The sequence below is a fragment of the Castor canadensis genome, chromosome 12, assembly GCF_047511655.1.
Source record: "Castor canadensis chromosome 12, mCasCan1.hap1v2, whole genome shotgun sequence".
NCBI lineage: Eukaryota > Metazoa > Chordata > Mammalia > Rodentia > Castoridae > Castor > Castor canadensis.
The window spans coordinates 86,753,680-86,770,099 of NC_133397.1; the positions used below are offsets into that span (position 1 = coordinate 86,753,680).

The window sequence follows — 16,420 nt, forward strand, 5'->3', positions numbered from 1 at the left end:
AAGGAAGAGGGGAGCACTTGCTGCTGAGGTCCCTGGCCACCTATACCCACCAGCTAGCTTTTGTGGCCACGTTCCATGGTAGCCAGACAGCTGGGTGACCACTCATGCCCACAGACAGCTCTGCAAAGCCCGCTGGAGCAGAGGCGGAACCCCTCACTCACCAGGCGGGAGTCAGGGCTCTGGAAGATGGCAGTCAGGGATTCAGGCTGCGGCAGCGAGCTCCTCTCCTTCTCACTCTCCTGCTGACTTTGAGAAGACTCCACTGCAAGACCCCCAAACCTGTGCTCGCTGCACGCGCTTGCCGAGTAAAACACAGGGGAGGTCTATAAGGCAGGAAAAAAGCAAGAAGAAACAGGCACGGTCACTGTGACTAAAAATAAAGTATTTCTTAGAGGAAGTCACAGGATACAGGTCCCAGCAAGCCCAGGTCCATATCTTATGCCTTAAGGATGCCAAAACTTCCTCTCAGTAGGTCACAGCTGCCCCTGAGACCTGGCTGTCCCTACCAGTCCCTCTGGTCTATGCAACACCCGCTCAGGACTGCAGTGTATCAGAAGTGACACTAGACAGGTGCACAAGCCCAAAGGTCTCCAGCGCATTTGTCTCATGCCCAGGTAGGTCAACTTTCTATCCTCTCCCTTTGGAGACCACTGCCCTGGAGGTGGGGAGAAAAGGGGTTTTCAGTTATGGACATTCACTACTGTGAAGACTCCTACCATGTCATGGTCACTTGTAGAGGTATCATAATGCACGGGGTGGTTGGCATGGACCTGCTTCAGTCTCACCAGCAGGCTCTCCACCAAGGTCTCTCTGTCCTTAAGCTCAATGAACTGGAAGGCCATCTTGCTCCTGATGCTGACAATGATGGGGTTAGGCAGCAGACTTGTGTCCTCCATCTTCTCAATGCTCACTACCTGGTGCAAAAATGACCCATAAAGTACAGTGTCCAGTTACGTGTTTGTCAAACATCCCAAGACAGAAGGCAAATCCAAGTCACTAAAAGAGGACTGGCACGAGGATTTGCGAGTGTGCAAGGCAGTACTATCCACAATGGCTGAAAGATAACAGCAGCCCAAGGTGCCATGGACAAGTGACTCGATAAGCACACTCTGGTATAGGCAGATAACAGAATGTCATTCAGCCTTCAAAAGGAAATTCTGACACACGCTGCAGCATGGATGAACCTTGAGGACACCACACTAAGTGGAATAAGCCAGTCACAAAGAGACAACTTCTGGATGATTCCAAATTACCTATAGTAGTCCAATTCATAAGGGCATGGTTGTCTAGTGGGTGCCAAGGGCGGGGGGAGACAGAGAGGGAGTGAGCATTTAATGGGGACAGAACTTCAAGTTGCAAAGATGAAAGAGTCCTGCAGACAGGAGGTGGTGATCAGTGTAGAACAATGTGACTGTACTCAATGCCACCGAATGCCACACTTAAAAATTATCAATAAGGCAAACTCTATGTTATGCATGTATTTCTCATCTCACTGACAAGAATTTTTGTAAAATGAAAACATCTACTGCAGAATAATGGCATGGAGGTAGGAGATGGTATGAACGAAAGACCTGAGTTTACTAAAGAACAGTGCTCAGGGCATTTCATACAAGAACCAAGACTCCACAGGTCTGACGGGTAAGAGCTGTGGGTTCTGTCTCAGCCGGGATGCCTGCCACAGAGCTCAGCTACTCAGATCTGGAAGTCAACTCCGCTTGTTCTGCATTTCCAAGAGGAGAATTATGGAATTTTACAGGAAGAAAGGACCTGATTCATATTAAAGAAAGCATTTTTAATTCTTTAACTAAAGTTCTAGGAGAGTATACAAGTCAAGCAATTTGCCATTTATTTTCAAAAGGTAAAGCTTTTTATGTTGCCTGTCTTCCTTCTTGGTTTTTTTGGTGGGTGGAAGGGGAGCACTCATTCCTAAAAGCTGTTGGAAAAACTTTAATTGCTAGGTATGTACTTTTTAATAACAGCTTTATCAATAATGTGGAGGTTGGAGTATTCTATTTTTACCCATCACCTCCAGGCAAGTTTCAGGTTGCCATAGCAACAACAGAAAAAGCAACAGCCAAATGGGTAATGGTCCAATTCAGGTCCTGCTCCCCTCAAAGAGCCCAGCCTTCTGGATGTCCATCTTCAGAGAGCAAGCTGTGCTGTGTGAATGTCCCTTCCTGTGCCCTATCTCAAGCCAGCGTTGCCAGTGCTTATGGTTTGGACATGGTTTGAACCCCTGGAGGTTTGTGGGAGTATTAGAAGCTTGGTCTCCAAGGGGGCATTATTAGGAGGTGGTAGGGCCTATAGGAGGTCAGTAGGTAACTGCAGGAAGGGTTTAAATTAGCTCTCATGGGACCCTAGTTAGTTGCTACAGAAAACCAAGATAGGCCCCTCTATACTCTCTGGCTTCCTGTCTTGCCAGGTGATGTCTCCTTCTCCCGTACTCCCGACACTATCATGCCGTTCACCATGAGGCCTTCACCAGAGATGAGCAGAAACTCAGTACCATGCTCCTGAGCCTCAAAACTGCTGAGCTGAGTAAATCTCTTTTCTTTTTAAGTTTACCCTGCCTTAAGTATTTTGCCAGAGCAACAGAAAATGGACTCAAATACATTCCAATGATAAATGGCTGTTTTAGGAAGCACAGAGTAGGGCAGCAGAGGTAGGAGGCTGAGTCTACCTCTCTGAGCGGAAGAACGACGTTACAGCAGCCATCTTCCTTGCTGGCAAAGCAGATGTAGCTGTCAGAGGTGAACATCCGCCCCACGGTGTGACAGCGACTAAAGGGTGTCCAGAGGGAGCAGCCCACAACCGCATGCAGCTTCTCTTTTCTTGGCAACCTGAAGAAAGCCCGGAAGAACTCATTCTGTGCTCTGGCTTCAAGGTCCCTGGTGAAGGATGGGGGAGAGAATTAAAAAAGGCAGGAAAGATGCGTGGACCTGCAAGATCACCAAGGAAACTGCTTTTAAATCCACCGCACAACCCAAGAACTAAGTGAATGCAGAGGTGTTGTGCTTCTGAGAACCTGTTGGCCTCACAAGACTCCAACTTCACACCCAACCCTGAGAGCAAAGTACTACAACACAGCAAGTCATCCCTGCACACAAATACTTTGGTGAATTCATGTGCCAAAACAAGCTTTCCTTCCTCATTTGAGTAACACTGAGGGGGGGGCCACAAAAAATGGGAAAAGAATCCAAGAATCAGAAAATCCGATGATATTAAGTATTGTCAAGGACATGGGGAAATTGGAACCCCTCAAATGCTGCTGCTGGGAGTGCAAAATGGTGTGCTTGTGTTGTAAAACAGTCTGGCAGGACTCCCAGAAGGTTAAAAAGAAACTCACTATTTGCCAAAAAATTCCACTCCTAGGTATATATACCCATGAGAATTGAGAACTTATATCCACATAAATGTGCACACAAATATTCACGGTAGTATTATTCATGATAACCAAATGTCCATTAATTGAATTGACAAACAAAATGTGGTATATCCCTCTAATAGGATAGATATTATACAGCCAGAAAAAGGAGCAAAGTGCAATGCAAGTTACAACATGGATGAAGCCTACAATCATTACACCAGGCAGAAGCATCCAGTCACAAAAAGACTACATCTTGCCTGATTCCATTTCTATGAAACATTCAGAAAAGGTAGCCCGTGAAGGCAGAAAATAGATTAGTGACTTGCTCAGAGGTTGGGGGAGAGGGAGAGATGAGGCGTGATGCTTGTGACCAGTTTTTCTTTTGGGGTGATCAAATGCTACAAGTTGTGGTGATGGTTGCAGTTCTATGAACATGGTAAAAAAAACTGAATGATGTCCTTTTCTTTGAAAAGGTGAAAGGTATGAAATCCATGAATTAAATATCAAAAATCCAAAGGAGCCTGTGCTTCCTCCAGAGAGGTGCTGGGGAAGCATCAAGAATGTTCCAGAAGTTTACACACTGCAAGAATGAATGGCAAGGTCCCTCAAGATGACCCCAAACTGCCTAAGGGTGACTACGTCCAAAACATTTAAATTTAAATGTAAAAAAGTTAATGTCCTAGAAATGGAGAGAATGGTAGTTACCAGAGCTGGAGAGAGTGGGGGGAAGGAGAGGTAGGAGAGGGTAACCAAAAGGTTCTGAGTTCCAGTTGGAGAAGGGCAACTTTCTGGTGTATTGTTGCACAATATGGTGACTACTGGTAAAAGCTGGAAGAGAGGCTTTTCAATGTCTCCACCATGAAGAAACAGTAAGTGTTTGAAGAGAGATGTTTAACCCAATTTAAACATCATACGTGTAAAGTGTCAAAACACCACATGGTTCCTCATTAACATGTCTAATTTTTTCTGGTTTTAGGTATTGGTTAAAAATAAATTCAAATGAGACTAGTAAATACAAATAAACTAAACTGAAAAACTGACATCCTCGTCCCCAAGGTATGCTGGCCTTGCTGGTTTTGATGACAGCATAGTCACTGCTTCCTCCCCGTGCACATCTTACAAATGCTGTGTGGACACCTGGTCCTCCCCAAAGCACATCATCCCTTCCTTAGGAGACAGTGAAGCCAGGCTGGAGACAAGGTAAGGAGCACACGTCACAGCAGCTTGCACTGAGCTATAGGAAAGCTAGAAGGACTTGTATTCATTGTGTACCCAAGTCCTCAAATTAAGAATAAGGTATTGAAGGGCTGGGCATGGTGGCAGATGGCTGTAATCCCAGCTACTAGGGAGGCAGAGACAAGAGGATCACAGTCCAAGGCCAGCCTGGGCAAAAGCTCCAGATTTCAACTGAAAAATAAATGAAAAGCAAAAGGACTGGAGGCTTGGTTTAAGTGGTAGAACAGCTGCCTAGCAACCACAAGACCCTGAGTTCAAACCCTAGTACTGCCAAAATGATAAAGAATAAGGTGTTGAGGTATCTGAGACAGAGCAAGTGCTTTCTATCCAGTGCACCCGCAGCCTAAGGCAACAGTTCAACTGAGCAGTGGGTATATACCACACACAAATCTCAGCTACAAAAAAGAAAGCACCAGGAAGGACTTTAAAATCTTAGTTGTTTTCCTTCCTCCCTACTCAACAGTGGCCTTCTAATTTCCCTTGTAACCATTTATGATACAGGTATTTAAATTTCTAGCATAACCGAGCTGAAGACACAGGACCTGCAGGATGAGAAACCAGCTCTTCATGCAGATCAGAGCAAGACCATCAGTTAAGTCTCTTTTAAGGCGGGCGGAGGTTTTGATGCTAAATATATCAGCTCCTTTTTCTGAACAGCAATCTAAAACAAAGCCCACTAGCCACAACTTGCCTCTCAGGCCTTCCAGTGCTTGCTAATGTCTCTGCTTTTTCTCCATAGAAAGACCAACACACCGCAGTCCTGATCTAACATTCCGGAAGACAGCAGCTAACACAGGCCTGCTGGCCACTGCGGAGGCATCCCCGGGGTGGGGCCTGACCCAGAACCCCACAGTGCAGTGTGCACAGGCCACAGCAGTCTCCCAGGAGTGCTACAGCCGGGACTCACAGAGAAAGATGCCACCAACTACCCCATCCTCATAAATGCCACTGGAAGAGCCTGTTACTAGGAGGGCATAAATGTGGTTGATCAGAACTAGAGATGAAATGTTTCAAATTTGTTATTGAAGCTAAAATCAATTTGTGCATGCCAACTGTGCAGAAAGTTCTAGGTTATATGACCTTTAAAACCAAGTTTAATTCTGAAGTCTTCAGACCCAAGAAACTTGGAGGTAGAGAGCTCATTAATTTCTCCACCAATCCAGAATTTGATTTGTCCCTCCTAGATTATGTAAAGATGTATCAAATACAGGTTTCCCATTCTCTTCTCCCATGAACCTTGTAGAACTCTTTTAGGAAGGATGCTACTTTCTAGTGCACGAATATGAAATTCTTGACTGCTGAGAAAACCTGCTGGCTTAAAGCTGGTTCAAGGTCAAATGCTTCCCCAAACTCAGGCTGGATGACAGACTGGGCAGGTCTGCTCTCCATTAGCTCAGATTTCAAGAACTTCACATTCATGCACTAGACAGGATACTCCCTGCCATGATTCCTGCCCTTCTGGGTGAAGAGAGGACAAACAGTCCTCTGCAGTCAGCTTGCCCTCTAACACAAAGCCTCTCTGTTATGTGGCCACCCCCAGACCCACACTTTATGACTGGGAAATGTCAAGAAGTAACAATCTAGCAACAAGTCAGGCAAGGTACATACCTGTGCCTTTCCTCAAAGCTGTGGGCAAATAAAACATCTCATCTCTCAAACCTGCTCTGTGACCCACCAGGAAATGGTAGAATGGCACTGTGGTGTGGCAGCTAGCACAGAACACATGGGGTCTGGAACTTCTTGAGGGATAGGACATGAAGCTCATCTGACCTTGGCAGTGGCAGTGTGAAGGTAGGATGCAGAGGAAACCACAGCTGCAATTCCTTTGGAAATCCATTCCCACTGACCCCCTCAAGAGACCCATGACCTCTGCAACACAGGGATCTCTGAGGACCCTTCACTCGCAGGAGAAGGTTCCTGCCTTCATCCTCTTCCAGCCATCCTCACCCAGAGACACACAAGCAGACAGTCAACAGTCCCAGCACCCCGTCCTATGGGTTTGCAGAAGGTGAGATGTGGGACTTCTCTTGAGAGGTGGGGGCTGGCAGGATGAGGGAGCCCCAGAGCTGTCTTATCGCTCCCAGAGGAGGGATCAGCTCAGGTCACGTGCATGGGAATTGGGTGCTCCTGTTGTGCAGCTGATGCCAGGAAGGGGTGGGTCAAGGTGGAAAAAGGCCGTAGGGATCGGCCAAGCCAGACAGGGGAAGAGGCATGCTGCTGACACCTGCCCCTGGCAGGCCTAGTTCACCTTTACAACTGGCAGAAAAAGCTTGCATCACAGGAAACAAGTTTCCACATACGTGGCTTTGTGTTTTCTCCACCATTTGCATCCAGTCAAGAGATTTTAAAACAGACTTAGTGAAGGTAACCACCCTCCAGCCTCCACCTCCCCCGCCAAAATACTGCTTGTTCTCTCGTTCTCTGACCCCCAACTTCAGGAGAGATTGCTTGTTTGGAAATTTCAAGATCAGTTTATTCCCTGCTTCTTCCCTCCATTCTGTTTGGACAGCCCCGACCTGTCCTCAGTTGCCTGCCTCTGACTCTGGATGGCACCCTCGGGAATCCCTGGTCTAGTTCCCTCCCACAGAGGTCTGAGCCTCACTCCTGCCAGGGTCTGTAAGCCCCAGTGGAATGACCACAGGACCAAGGTGACAAATGAGTAATCAGACTCATGACCCCAAGGGCACTACTGGAAAGCTGTTATCTGGGAAGGGAAGTGAGATGGAAGAAGGGAAGAGCCAGAGGGGCATTCCAGCACTCTGCGGGGCCCTGAGATGAGGAGACTATTTTCCTAAACTTTGAAACCGGTGCTCTCTTGGCAGGGTGCCAGGGGGACTGAGTCACTACCTGTTTACACCCCAGGCCTAGGTCTCCATGGCAAAAGCTGCAGATGAAACTGCCAGGGAATGGGCGGGCAGCCCTGCTTTCTCCTTTGGGAGGAAGTCACTATGGTGCAGTTCACGGCTGTGGACCAGAAGCCCCCAAGGCATCTAGGACCCAGCCCTGACCACCCCAGGGCTCCTGGAAACTCAACCACTGTCCACCCCAAAGACCCTTTCTGTCCTTTCCTCTCTTCTCTTCTTTCTAATACTTCTCAGGCAGAATGTGGGGCAGGGGTAGGCAGCCTTTGTAGTTTCCCTGGATTCTGGAACATTAATGAACACAGCCAACGCTCAAGATTTTTCTTCCAAAACAAGAAATGATTAGAGGCTAGAGACTCCTGATCTTCCTTTTCGTTCCTCACTTCCAGATGTGGCTCTGCTTGTCACACGTGTATCACCTGAAATCTGGCATGCGTGAGGCTGTTAAATGGCCTCCTGTGCCTGAGACAACCTGCTTGTAATCCACACTCACAGGTGTGTGCATCCGCATAGGACACAGGTTAAAGCTTTATCTGGTGGCTTATATGAGCCCTTTGATGACTTGGACACCCAAAACTTGTTTCTTTAGGGCTTCATAATTGTGGCTTGTTGTTTTGGTAGTACCAGAGTTTGAACTCAGGGCCCTGTGCTTGTAAGGCAGGTGCTCTACTGCTTAAGTCAGGACAACAGCCACTTTTGTCCTAGGTGTTCCCATGTTTTGAATGGATTCTCATGTTTATGCTGAAATCATCCTATTTACACTTCCTAAGTAGCTAGGATGACAGGCATGTGCCACCACACCTAGTTTTTACTGGTTGAGATGGGATCGCAAGAATTTTTTGCCCGCATTGGCCTCAAACCACGATCCTCTCAATCTCTACCTCCTGAGTTAGCTGAGATTATAGGCATGAGCTACCATACCTAGTGCCTTTTCACTTTTAACAGAACTTCATGAGCTGGACTAATGAACTCAGAAAACCATCCACCTCAGAGATTTGAAGAAATACAATAGAGTGTGGCTCCTACTATACTGGCTGTCTTCCTTTTAAGACAGACACCCCTAACTAAGATGGAGTGAGGGGCTGTTAATGGGGCCAGGCTGAGAAGATATGTGAGCGAGCAAAAGTAGAAACAACCTAAGTATGCATCAACAGATGAGTAGATAAACAAAATGTGGTGTATACATGCAATGTAATATTACTCAGCCTTAAAAAGGAATTCTAATGCATGCGACAACATGGGTGAGCTCTGACAAGATTATGCTAAGGGAAATGAGCCAGCTGCAAAAGACAATGCTGTATGATTCCACTTACATAAAGGAGCTAGTCTATTTCATAGATACAGAGGAGAAAAAGGTGGTTGCCAGAGGCTGGGGAAAGGTTGAGTAGGGAGTTGGTGGTTACTGGGTGCAGAGTTTCAGTTATGCAACATAAGAAGAATTCTGGAGAGGGTGGTGCTACTGGCTGCACCAAGTGTGAGGGCTACAGACCGCACACTTTAACTGCTGAGGCGCTAAAACTTTATGTTAAGTGCATTTTACACTATCACAAGATTTGGTTTATAAAAATGACTAGTAGTGGGTGATTCTGTAACTACATCAAAAACATCTACTTTATGGTGACTTGCTTCTCGAAGGATACCTTTGTAACAATTCACCTTTGTATCAGCGCTGTGGTTACCCACCCAGTCATGATCCCCAGACTCCAAAACTGATGTCAAGCTCAAACTCCATGTCTCACTTCAGATGAAAAAGTTGAGCTTCCTTAAAGTGACAACTGAAGCAACAACCTGACAAGCGTTCTTTATATAATGATATAAACAATATTGACTTATTCTATTAGGAAAGGTGTATTTCTGATGACGAACTAGTATCAAAATAGATTCAGCTGTCCCCAAAAGTTTTCTAATTTTAATATGACAAAACAAAGCAGCTCAGGGATCAAGCATGTACCTAGCATATACGAGGCCCCAAACACATCCAGAAACATTTTAAAAAGATCAAATGTCTTAATTTTCATTAATAAAGTGTAGTACTAGTGGATCTCATCATGAGAATGCCTGTATTACATATTCTAGAAGTACTTTATTTTTTGGTGGGATTTTTTTGTTTCTTTGGTGAAACTCAGGGCTTCAGGCTTGCTAGGCAGGTGCTTACTGCTTGAGCCACACCTGCAGTCCATTTTGCTCTGGTTATTTTGGAGAAGGGATCTCATGAACTATTTGCCCAGGCTATCTGCAAACCACAACCCTCCCATCTCAGCCTTCCAAGAAGTTAGGATCACAGGCGTGAGCCACCAGCTCTCAGCACTAGAAGTACTTTTTATGAACATCAATTTTGAAGTAATATCTGAAAAACAGAGGAACTGGATCCAGAAATCAACATCTCCTGCACAAAGGAAATGAATAATAATCATTTCAAATTGTTAGCTCTGCCAAGATCAACAGCTTGGGGACATCTGGATGATAACCACAAGGGAATCATGACGTGGTACTTCTAGCCCTCGGTGTCCATGGGATCTGCATCTTTGGATTCAACCAACCATGAATCAAATATTCAGGAAAAAATATTCTATCTATATTAAATATGCACAATCTTTTTTCCTTGCTGGTATTCCCTAATATACAGTATAACAATTTATATAGCATTTAAATTGTCTTAGCTATCCTAAGTCATCTATAGATGATTTGAAGCACCTTGAAGATGTGCATTGGTTACATGAAAATACTCTGCCATTTACATAAGGGACAGGAGCATCAACAGGTTTTGGTGTGTACAGAGAGAGGTCCTGGAACCAATGTCCTGTGGGCACAGAGGGACAACCACACAATGAAGGAATTGAGGCTGAGCAGAACTGTGGGGCACTGGTGCAGGTTGGGGACACTATGGAACTGACGCCCTACCTTTTAGTGATCTGACTTGGCTCCTGCAGATCAGGGTCCAAGTCAAAGACCTCATTATCCAGCAGCCTCCGGAGTGTCACATCTGCCAGCTGCTCCATGATCTTAAAGACCTCATCCAGGTTCAGAAACATGGAGAAGTCACGCTCCTTACTCTGCGTGGTGATCCGGATGGTGTCCGTCAGAAAGACATTGGATGTTCTTTCTAACTTCTGGATATCAACCCAAGGGATTACAAGTTTAACTGTATGAGGAAAACAGCAAATACGTATTATGCCACATAACTGGAGCTAAAGTTGACTTCATCAGCAAGCAACAGTTTGAAGCTTTCCTTAAGATGAAATGCAAATGTCTGTTAAGCCAGCAGAGAGAAGAGCCCAGAACTGGGTGACGGCTGCTGGTGAACCCCTAGCCCCCCATTCAATGATTTCCCTACAGACTTATGTGAAGTGTTCCAAGCTGATGGCTACTGCACATCCCAGGAACATGATTCCAGGACAGCAAGTTATCAACACACAAACTTTCTCAAGAGCATTTAAACATGCAAGTTTCTCAATCCATACAAATTCTGGTTCTAAAACCAGCATTCCTGGTGCACTTGGAGAAAAATTAGTATAAAAGAAGATTCTTCATGCTTTTGCTTAGAGAAACAGGTTGAACGTGTAGACTGTGTCACATGAGACTGTTAGGCTTAGAAGAGAGACTACAAGTAGTTTTTATGAAACCCTCTAAGCAATACCTCTGAGAGTGGTGGCTCATGGCCAGTGCTCCCAGAAACTCAGGAGACTGAGGCAGGAAGATCGCTTGAACCCAGGAGATGGGAGCCAGCCTGGGCAACAAACTGAGACTCTATCTCTCAAAAAAGGTAAACTAATACAGTACAAATAATGCATTTTAAAAACAAGTATTGTATTCTCAGAAATGTTTCTGATACAGTGATTGCTAATGTGCTAATGTAGAGAAAAGGGGAGAATTATAACCTTATACCTGATGAATGACTCATCAGAGACACATATATAACGTAAAATCACAAACATTATTGAATATCATCATTACCCTAACACAATCAGCTTTAGTGACAATCATTAATAATAAAATAATAATTCATTTACTGAGAAAATAATTCACTTCCTTTTCTAATCAAGTAGGGAATAATTTAGTTTTTTATTTATTTTCATTTACTTTGCAATACAGTTTTTAGTGTTTTAATAATTTGAAAAGGCTCCATAAACTTCATCTACTTCTAGATGTTTTCACATAAAGTGTTTTGGGGGGTTATTTGTTTTTGAGGTACTAGGGTTTGTACTCCTCAGGGTCTTCCACTTGCCAAGTAACACCCCCAGCCCTTTTTTGCTTTAGTTTCTTTTTGCCCAGGCCAGCTCAAACAGAGATCTTCCTATTATACTTCCCACATATCTGGGATGACAGAAGTGACTGCACTCTCAGCCTTTTATTGATTGAGATGAGGTCTCGTGGACTTCTTGCTCAGGCTAGTCTTAAACCATGATCCTCCCAATCTCTGCCTCCTGAGTAACTAGGATTACAGGTGTGAGCCACTGTACCCATCTCAAAGTATCCCCACTATGCACACACACACACGTACATGCACACACGCACCCACAAACACATGCACACACATGTACACACGTGTACACGCACTCACTCTACATCAACTTTAGTTCATTAAGCAACTGCTTTGAGAAGCAAAGCATTTTGAAGCATTTTAGCAGCTCATAAAAGTAGAAAAACTGACATGCAAGCAAGTAAGCATTTATTGACTGGATGGAACCCAACACAGAAACACAAATATAGTACAAATTATTTGGGCCCAAGGGTGGATTTCTGGAGGTGACAAACTGTGAATTGGGTTCTGAAGGATGAACAGGAGTTTCCTAGCAGGCTAAGCACAGGGAAAGGAAAGAAAAGCAGGGTGTTCATTTTGAGAAGCATTTCAGAAAGGAAAATAAGAACAGCCAAGGTTAGGCCAGGCATATGCCATGAGTAGGAGAGGGCTTTGCAAATAGATGTGTGTCCTAGAGCCTCCCAGTGAGGCTGGTGAGGCAGAAAGAGAAGCAAACACTAAGTGCAGGAAGCTGGCTACAGCAGCATTCAAGAGAGGTGCCTCCACTTTAGATATAAATGCAGAAAGAAAATACACGTACACGTGAAGCACCCATGCCACCCAGCACAGGCATATTAAACTTTCAGTCTATAAGGGACACTGTTGTTTTTCTTTTTCACCTTGGAATGCCATGGCCCAGGACAGTGCAAAGTCAATCAGTGCCTAGACCTCAGGTGAACCCAGGTGAAAAATCCCCTTTCCAGTAGTAACAGTGCATCCAGTAATTGTGACCTTCAGGGATGGGCAATTAAAAAATGTAGCTGGAACAGATTCTACTCTTCCAGAAATACTCAGTCATTGGTTATGACTGTGTTTGCAAAGCAATCCACAATAGTAAAAACCCGTTAGTAGCTATTTGAAGTGAATTACACAGAAAAGCATCTTAAAGAAGTAGGGAAAAATAAGCCCTCCTCAAATCAAGCCCCCTAGCAGAAACACGTAAACTTAAGCATAATTATCTGTACATGTCATTTCGAAATGAATCAAGTATCACTAGCTGTCATTCAATCATAGGTTGCAGTCTTTTGTTGTGGCACTCATACACTTAATGTCTCTTATAAGCAAGTCTAAGCATTTCCAGGGCTGACTTTATCAGTGAAGGACCAAAAGCTCGCTTGTCACACTTACGTTCCTTGCCCAGGAAGAAGGAGTAGAAGCAGAGGTGGTTGATGCTGAGGTACAGCCAGCCCTGGCGGGGCACCCGGCCCTTCCAGCAACAGCAGGAGTAGTAGGTGACCAGTTTCTCTGCCTCAGGGAAGTTGAACCTGGCCTCGAACTTCACCAGGGCTTCTCGAAACTTCTCAGGCTCCTCCTCCTGCTCTGCAAGCCTGCTGCTGGTCTCCTCAGCAATCAAAGCCTAAGGCACAGAGAGATGGAGGTCTCTTACCCACTGAGTCTGGCAGAGGAAAGGTGGAGGGGCAGGGGCAGGAAGCAGGAAGGATGGACTGGTAAAGGCACCTTCAGAATCTGAGCTACTTCCACAATACCCAGTCTGACACTCAACCTTTTACCGGTCACAAGTGTTTGGTTGAATCATATGACTTCTAACACCCAGTTCTCAAATTATTTTCCAAGTTCTCCCAGTTCTTCCACACAGGAATGCTACAGTTTGTATCTTAAATGTCCCCCAAAGTCCCAAGTGTTGAAGGCCTGATTTCCAGTGTGGCCCATTGGGAGTGGTAGAATCTTTGGGAGGTGGGAGCTATGGGTGGGTTTTAACATTGGGAACCCAGCCCCCTCTTCTCTCTTTGCTCCCTTGCCACTACAAGCAGTGCTGTTCTGCAGCATGCTCCCACCATGATGTGATGTCATATCACAGGCCCAAAGTGATGGGGTCAATCTCTCACGGACTGAAAAAAACCTGTGAGTCAAAATAAACCTTTTCTCTCGATAAGCTGAGGATCTCAGTATTTGTTATAGTTCTGGAAAGCTAACTGACACATGAAAACCAAATAATGAACTCTTACATGAGAACCTACTGCATAGACCTGAAGAATTACCCAAATGTGAGTTCAAAGTTAGTCTTTTAAAAATACTAATGAATCTCTCCCTCACTGCATTTAAACAAAAGTAGGTATTACCCTAACAACTGTGGCACCCTGTGAAGCCTAATATATTTCACTACCACTGTGTATTCTGGGCAAATGTCCAGGGCCACGAGTAGGAAAGCCCAGACCCTCTGTGGTTGGCCACAGGAAAAGGGAGAACAAACTCCAGGTTCTGTTTGAAGGCTCCCTTGCTCCCTAGCCTGGTCTCCTGGAAACCTTTCATTTCCTTCTTTTTCGATACAGGGTCTCACTATGTAGCCGAGGCTTACCTTGAACTTCTGATCCTCCTGCCTCAGCCTCTCCAGTGCTGGGATCACAGACAGATGTGCACCACCATACTGGGAAAGGGGTCTTTTTTTTTTTTTTTTAAGACATTTTAGCTTTAAAGTATCAGGGATCAGAATCTGTCACCCTCAAATATGCCACATTGACATAAGGATTATTTTGAGCTGAAGACAACTGATAAACAATAGACCCCAAAAGACTCTGTCATCTCTCCCTCCTCCCCCCCATCAGCCTAAAAATAGGACATATCTCCATTTGTACAAGAGGAGGATTTGTTAGTCACCAGGGACTGCTCTAGACTCTCACCAGCAGAGAAACCCATGAAACAGTCTTACAAAGACAGCTCTATCTTCCATTAGCACCCCATGTTTATTGCCCCCAAAGCCTAAGCCCCTATCCTATCATCCTTTCCCCTACGGCTCTTCCTTGAGATGCTATACCAGGCCAAGTTATAACCACCCCTGCAGTTACTATGGCTGAGTTTCAGCCTCATGTATGCATCATGCATGTGTTAAAATAAACTTTTTTCTTATTAATTTGCTATTTATCAATTTAATTTCCAGCTTCCCCCCCCCACTCCCCACCAGATCCTAAGAGGACAGAAGTTTTCTTCTCCTACAGAAGCATTCCTGAAATGCTGTAGCAGAAATGAATTCCTTCCTCCCAATTAAGAGAACTCCTTAATCAAAAAACCACTACTATCCTTGTTAGACCTTGCTAACAAGGTCAAGTGTGAAAAGAAAAAGACATGGCTGTCACTAATCCTCTGATGCAGGGAATGGAGTCACAGTCAGGATGAGGGGACATAAGGGTTGGGCATGTTCCTGGACCCTCACCGTGGTCCAGGCCTACCCTGACCCCACAGGCCTGGGGTTCACCTAGAGGATACCAGTCAGCACTGGTTTGTTTGTGGACAGTGCCTCATTATGTAGCCCAGGCTGGCCTTGAACTTGTAGTCCTTCTATTTCCACTTCCTAGAGGCATGTTTATTCTGTTTCTCTAAAATAAAAAATTCACTCTGACACCCTGTACTAATAGGTGTATCACCTGAGGTGTGAGAAAGCCAAGCTTTTTGAAGAAAACAAAAATCCATGATCTGAGATGCTTTACTCTAAGGGAGCAAACCCGTATAGTGGGTTAACATGTTCAAGCGTTTAATGAGTCTGGCTTGGAATGAGGAGCCATCTCTCCTGGCCCGTAGGGTTTCAAACCACTGATTACCCATCATGCTATGCAACAAGACTAGTTACATAAGGCTATAACTCACAGAAGGGATAAACAAATACCTCCCAAATTATCCCACTCCTGTCTTCTCAAAATTTAATTGGTTTTAATTCCACTTCACGTATTTTAAGAATAAACATCCACTATGAACAGGAGGAAAGTACTAGACTCAACAAAATGTCACAAGATGTCATAGCTGCAAGACAGTTGGAAATAACTAATTTAAGGAGTCAAATAATGTGTGCTCTGCGGAAACACAAATCTTAACATTATAATTTTCTCCCACGACAAAAAAGGGCCTTCAATTCTGTAAAAGACAACAGGAACTAGGCTTCAGAATCACATCATTTGTTTTGTCTTTTCATTTCAGGGAATTTTGCTGGACTTGACTCTGCAAAATTTGACAAGTGAGAAGTCAAACATACTTGGCATTATGTATTAAGCTAGAGTTTAGCCAGGGTGGAGAAAGCTGTCAGTGTGCTGCAGCATTCAGGATGTTCTGACAAAGATGGGGAGGTAAAGAAAAATGCTAAAATCAAAGGACCTACCTTTACCTTCCCTTTGACAAAGCTGGCAATGTCGTCTTTATTATCAAAGACAGACAAAGTGTGGAGGAGATTCTGTTCCAGCCAGTCCCAGTGCTGGTTTATTTCCTCTAAAGTGGCACCTACATTAGAATAGAAAGATAGAGACATTTGAAACTAAAAGTTAATATAGTGCATATCCTGAGTTTATGTTACTCTCTCACCCTGGGCCAGCTCCCCAGTAGAAAAGCAGGCACCTTCTATAGAAGCTGTGGTCTCCCTTGTCATAGCAGAGGGATGTGCAAACAGAAGTCCCACTGCCACATGACAGGCCAGCTGACGAATGGGTTGCCCCT

General features: G+C 44.8%; 1 protein-coding gene across 4 annotated transcripts in view; it reads right to left on the reverse strand.

Moving 5' to 3' along the window:
• Tbc1d8 (TBC1 domain family member 8) overlaps positions 1 to 16,420 on the reverse strand; it is a 109,607-nt gene that overhangs the window by 23,574 nt on the left and 69,613 nt on the right. For all 4 annotated transcript variants that reach the window (XM_074050376.1, XM_074050375.1, XM_074050377.1 and 1 more), the window contains exons 3-8: positions 16,089 to 16,207; positions 13,112 to 13,340; positions 10,366 to 10,606; positions 2,681 to 2,888; positions 717 to 914; positions 162 to 323 (exon numbers count right to left, since the gene is read on the reverse strand). In XM_074050376.1, coding sequence (XP_073906477.1) covers positions 162 to 323; positions 717 to 914; positions 2,681 to 2,888; positions 10,366 to 10,606; positions 13,112 to 13,340; positions 16,089 to 16,207 — 1,157 coding nt within the window. The remainder of the gene's footprint in view (positions 1 to 161; positions 324 to 716; positions 915 to 2,680; positions 2,889 to 10,365; positions 10,607 to 13,111; positions 13,341 to 16,088; positions 16,208 to 16,420) is intronic.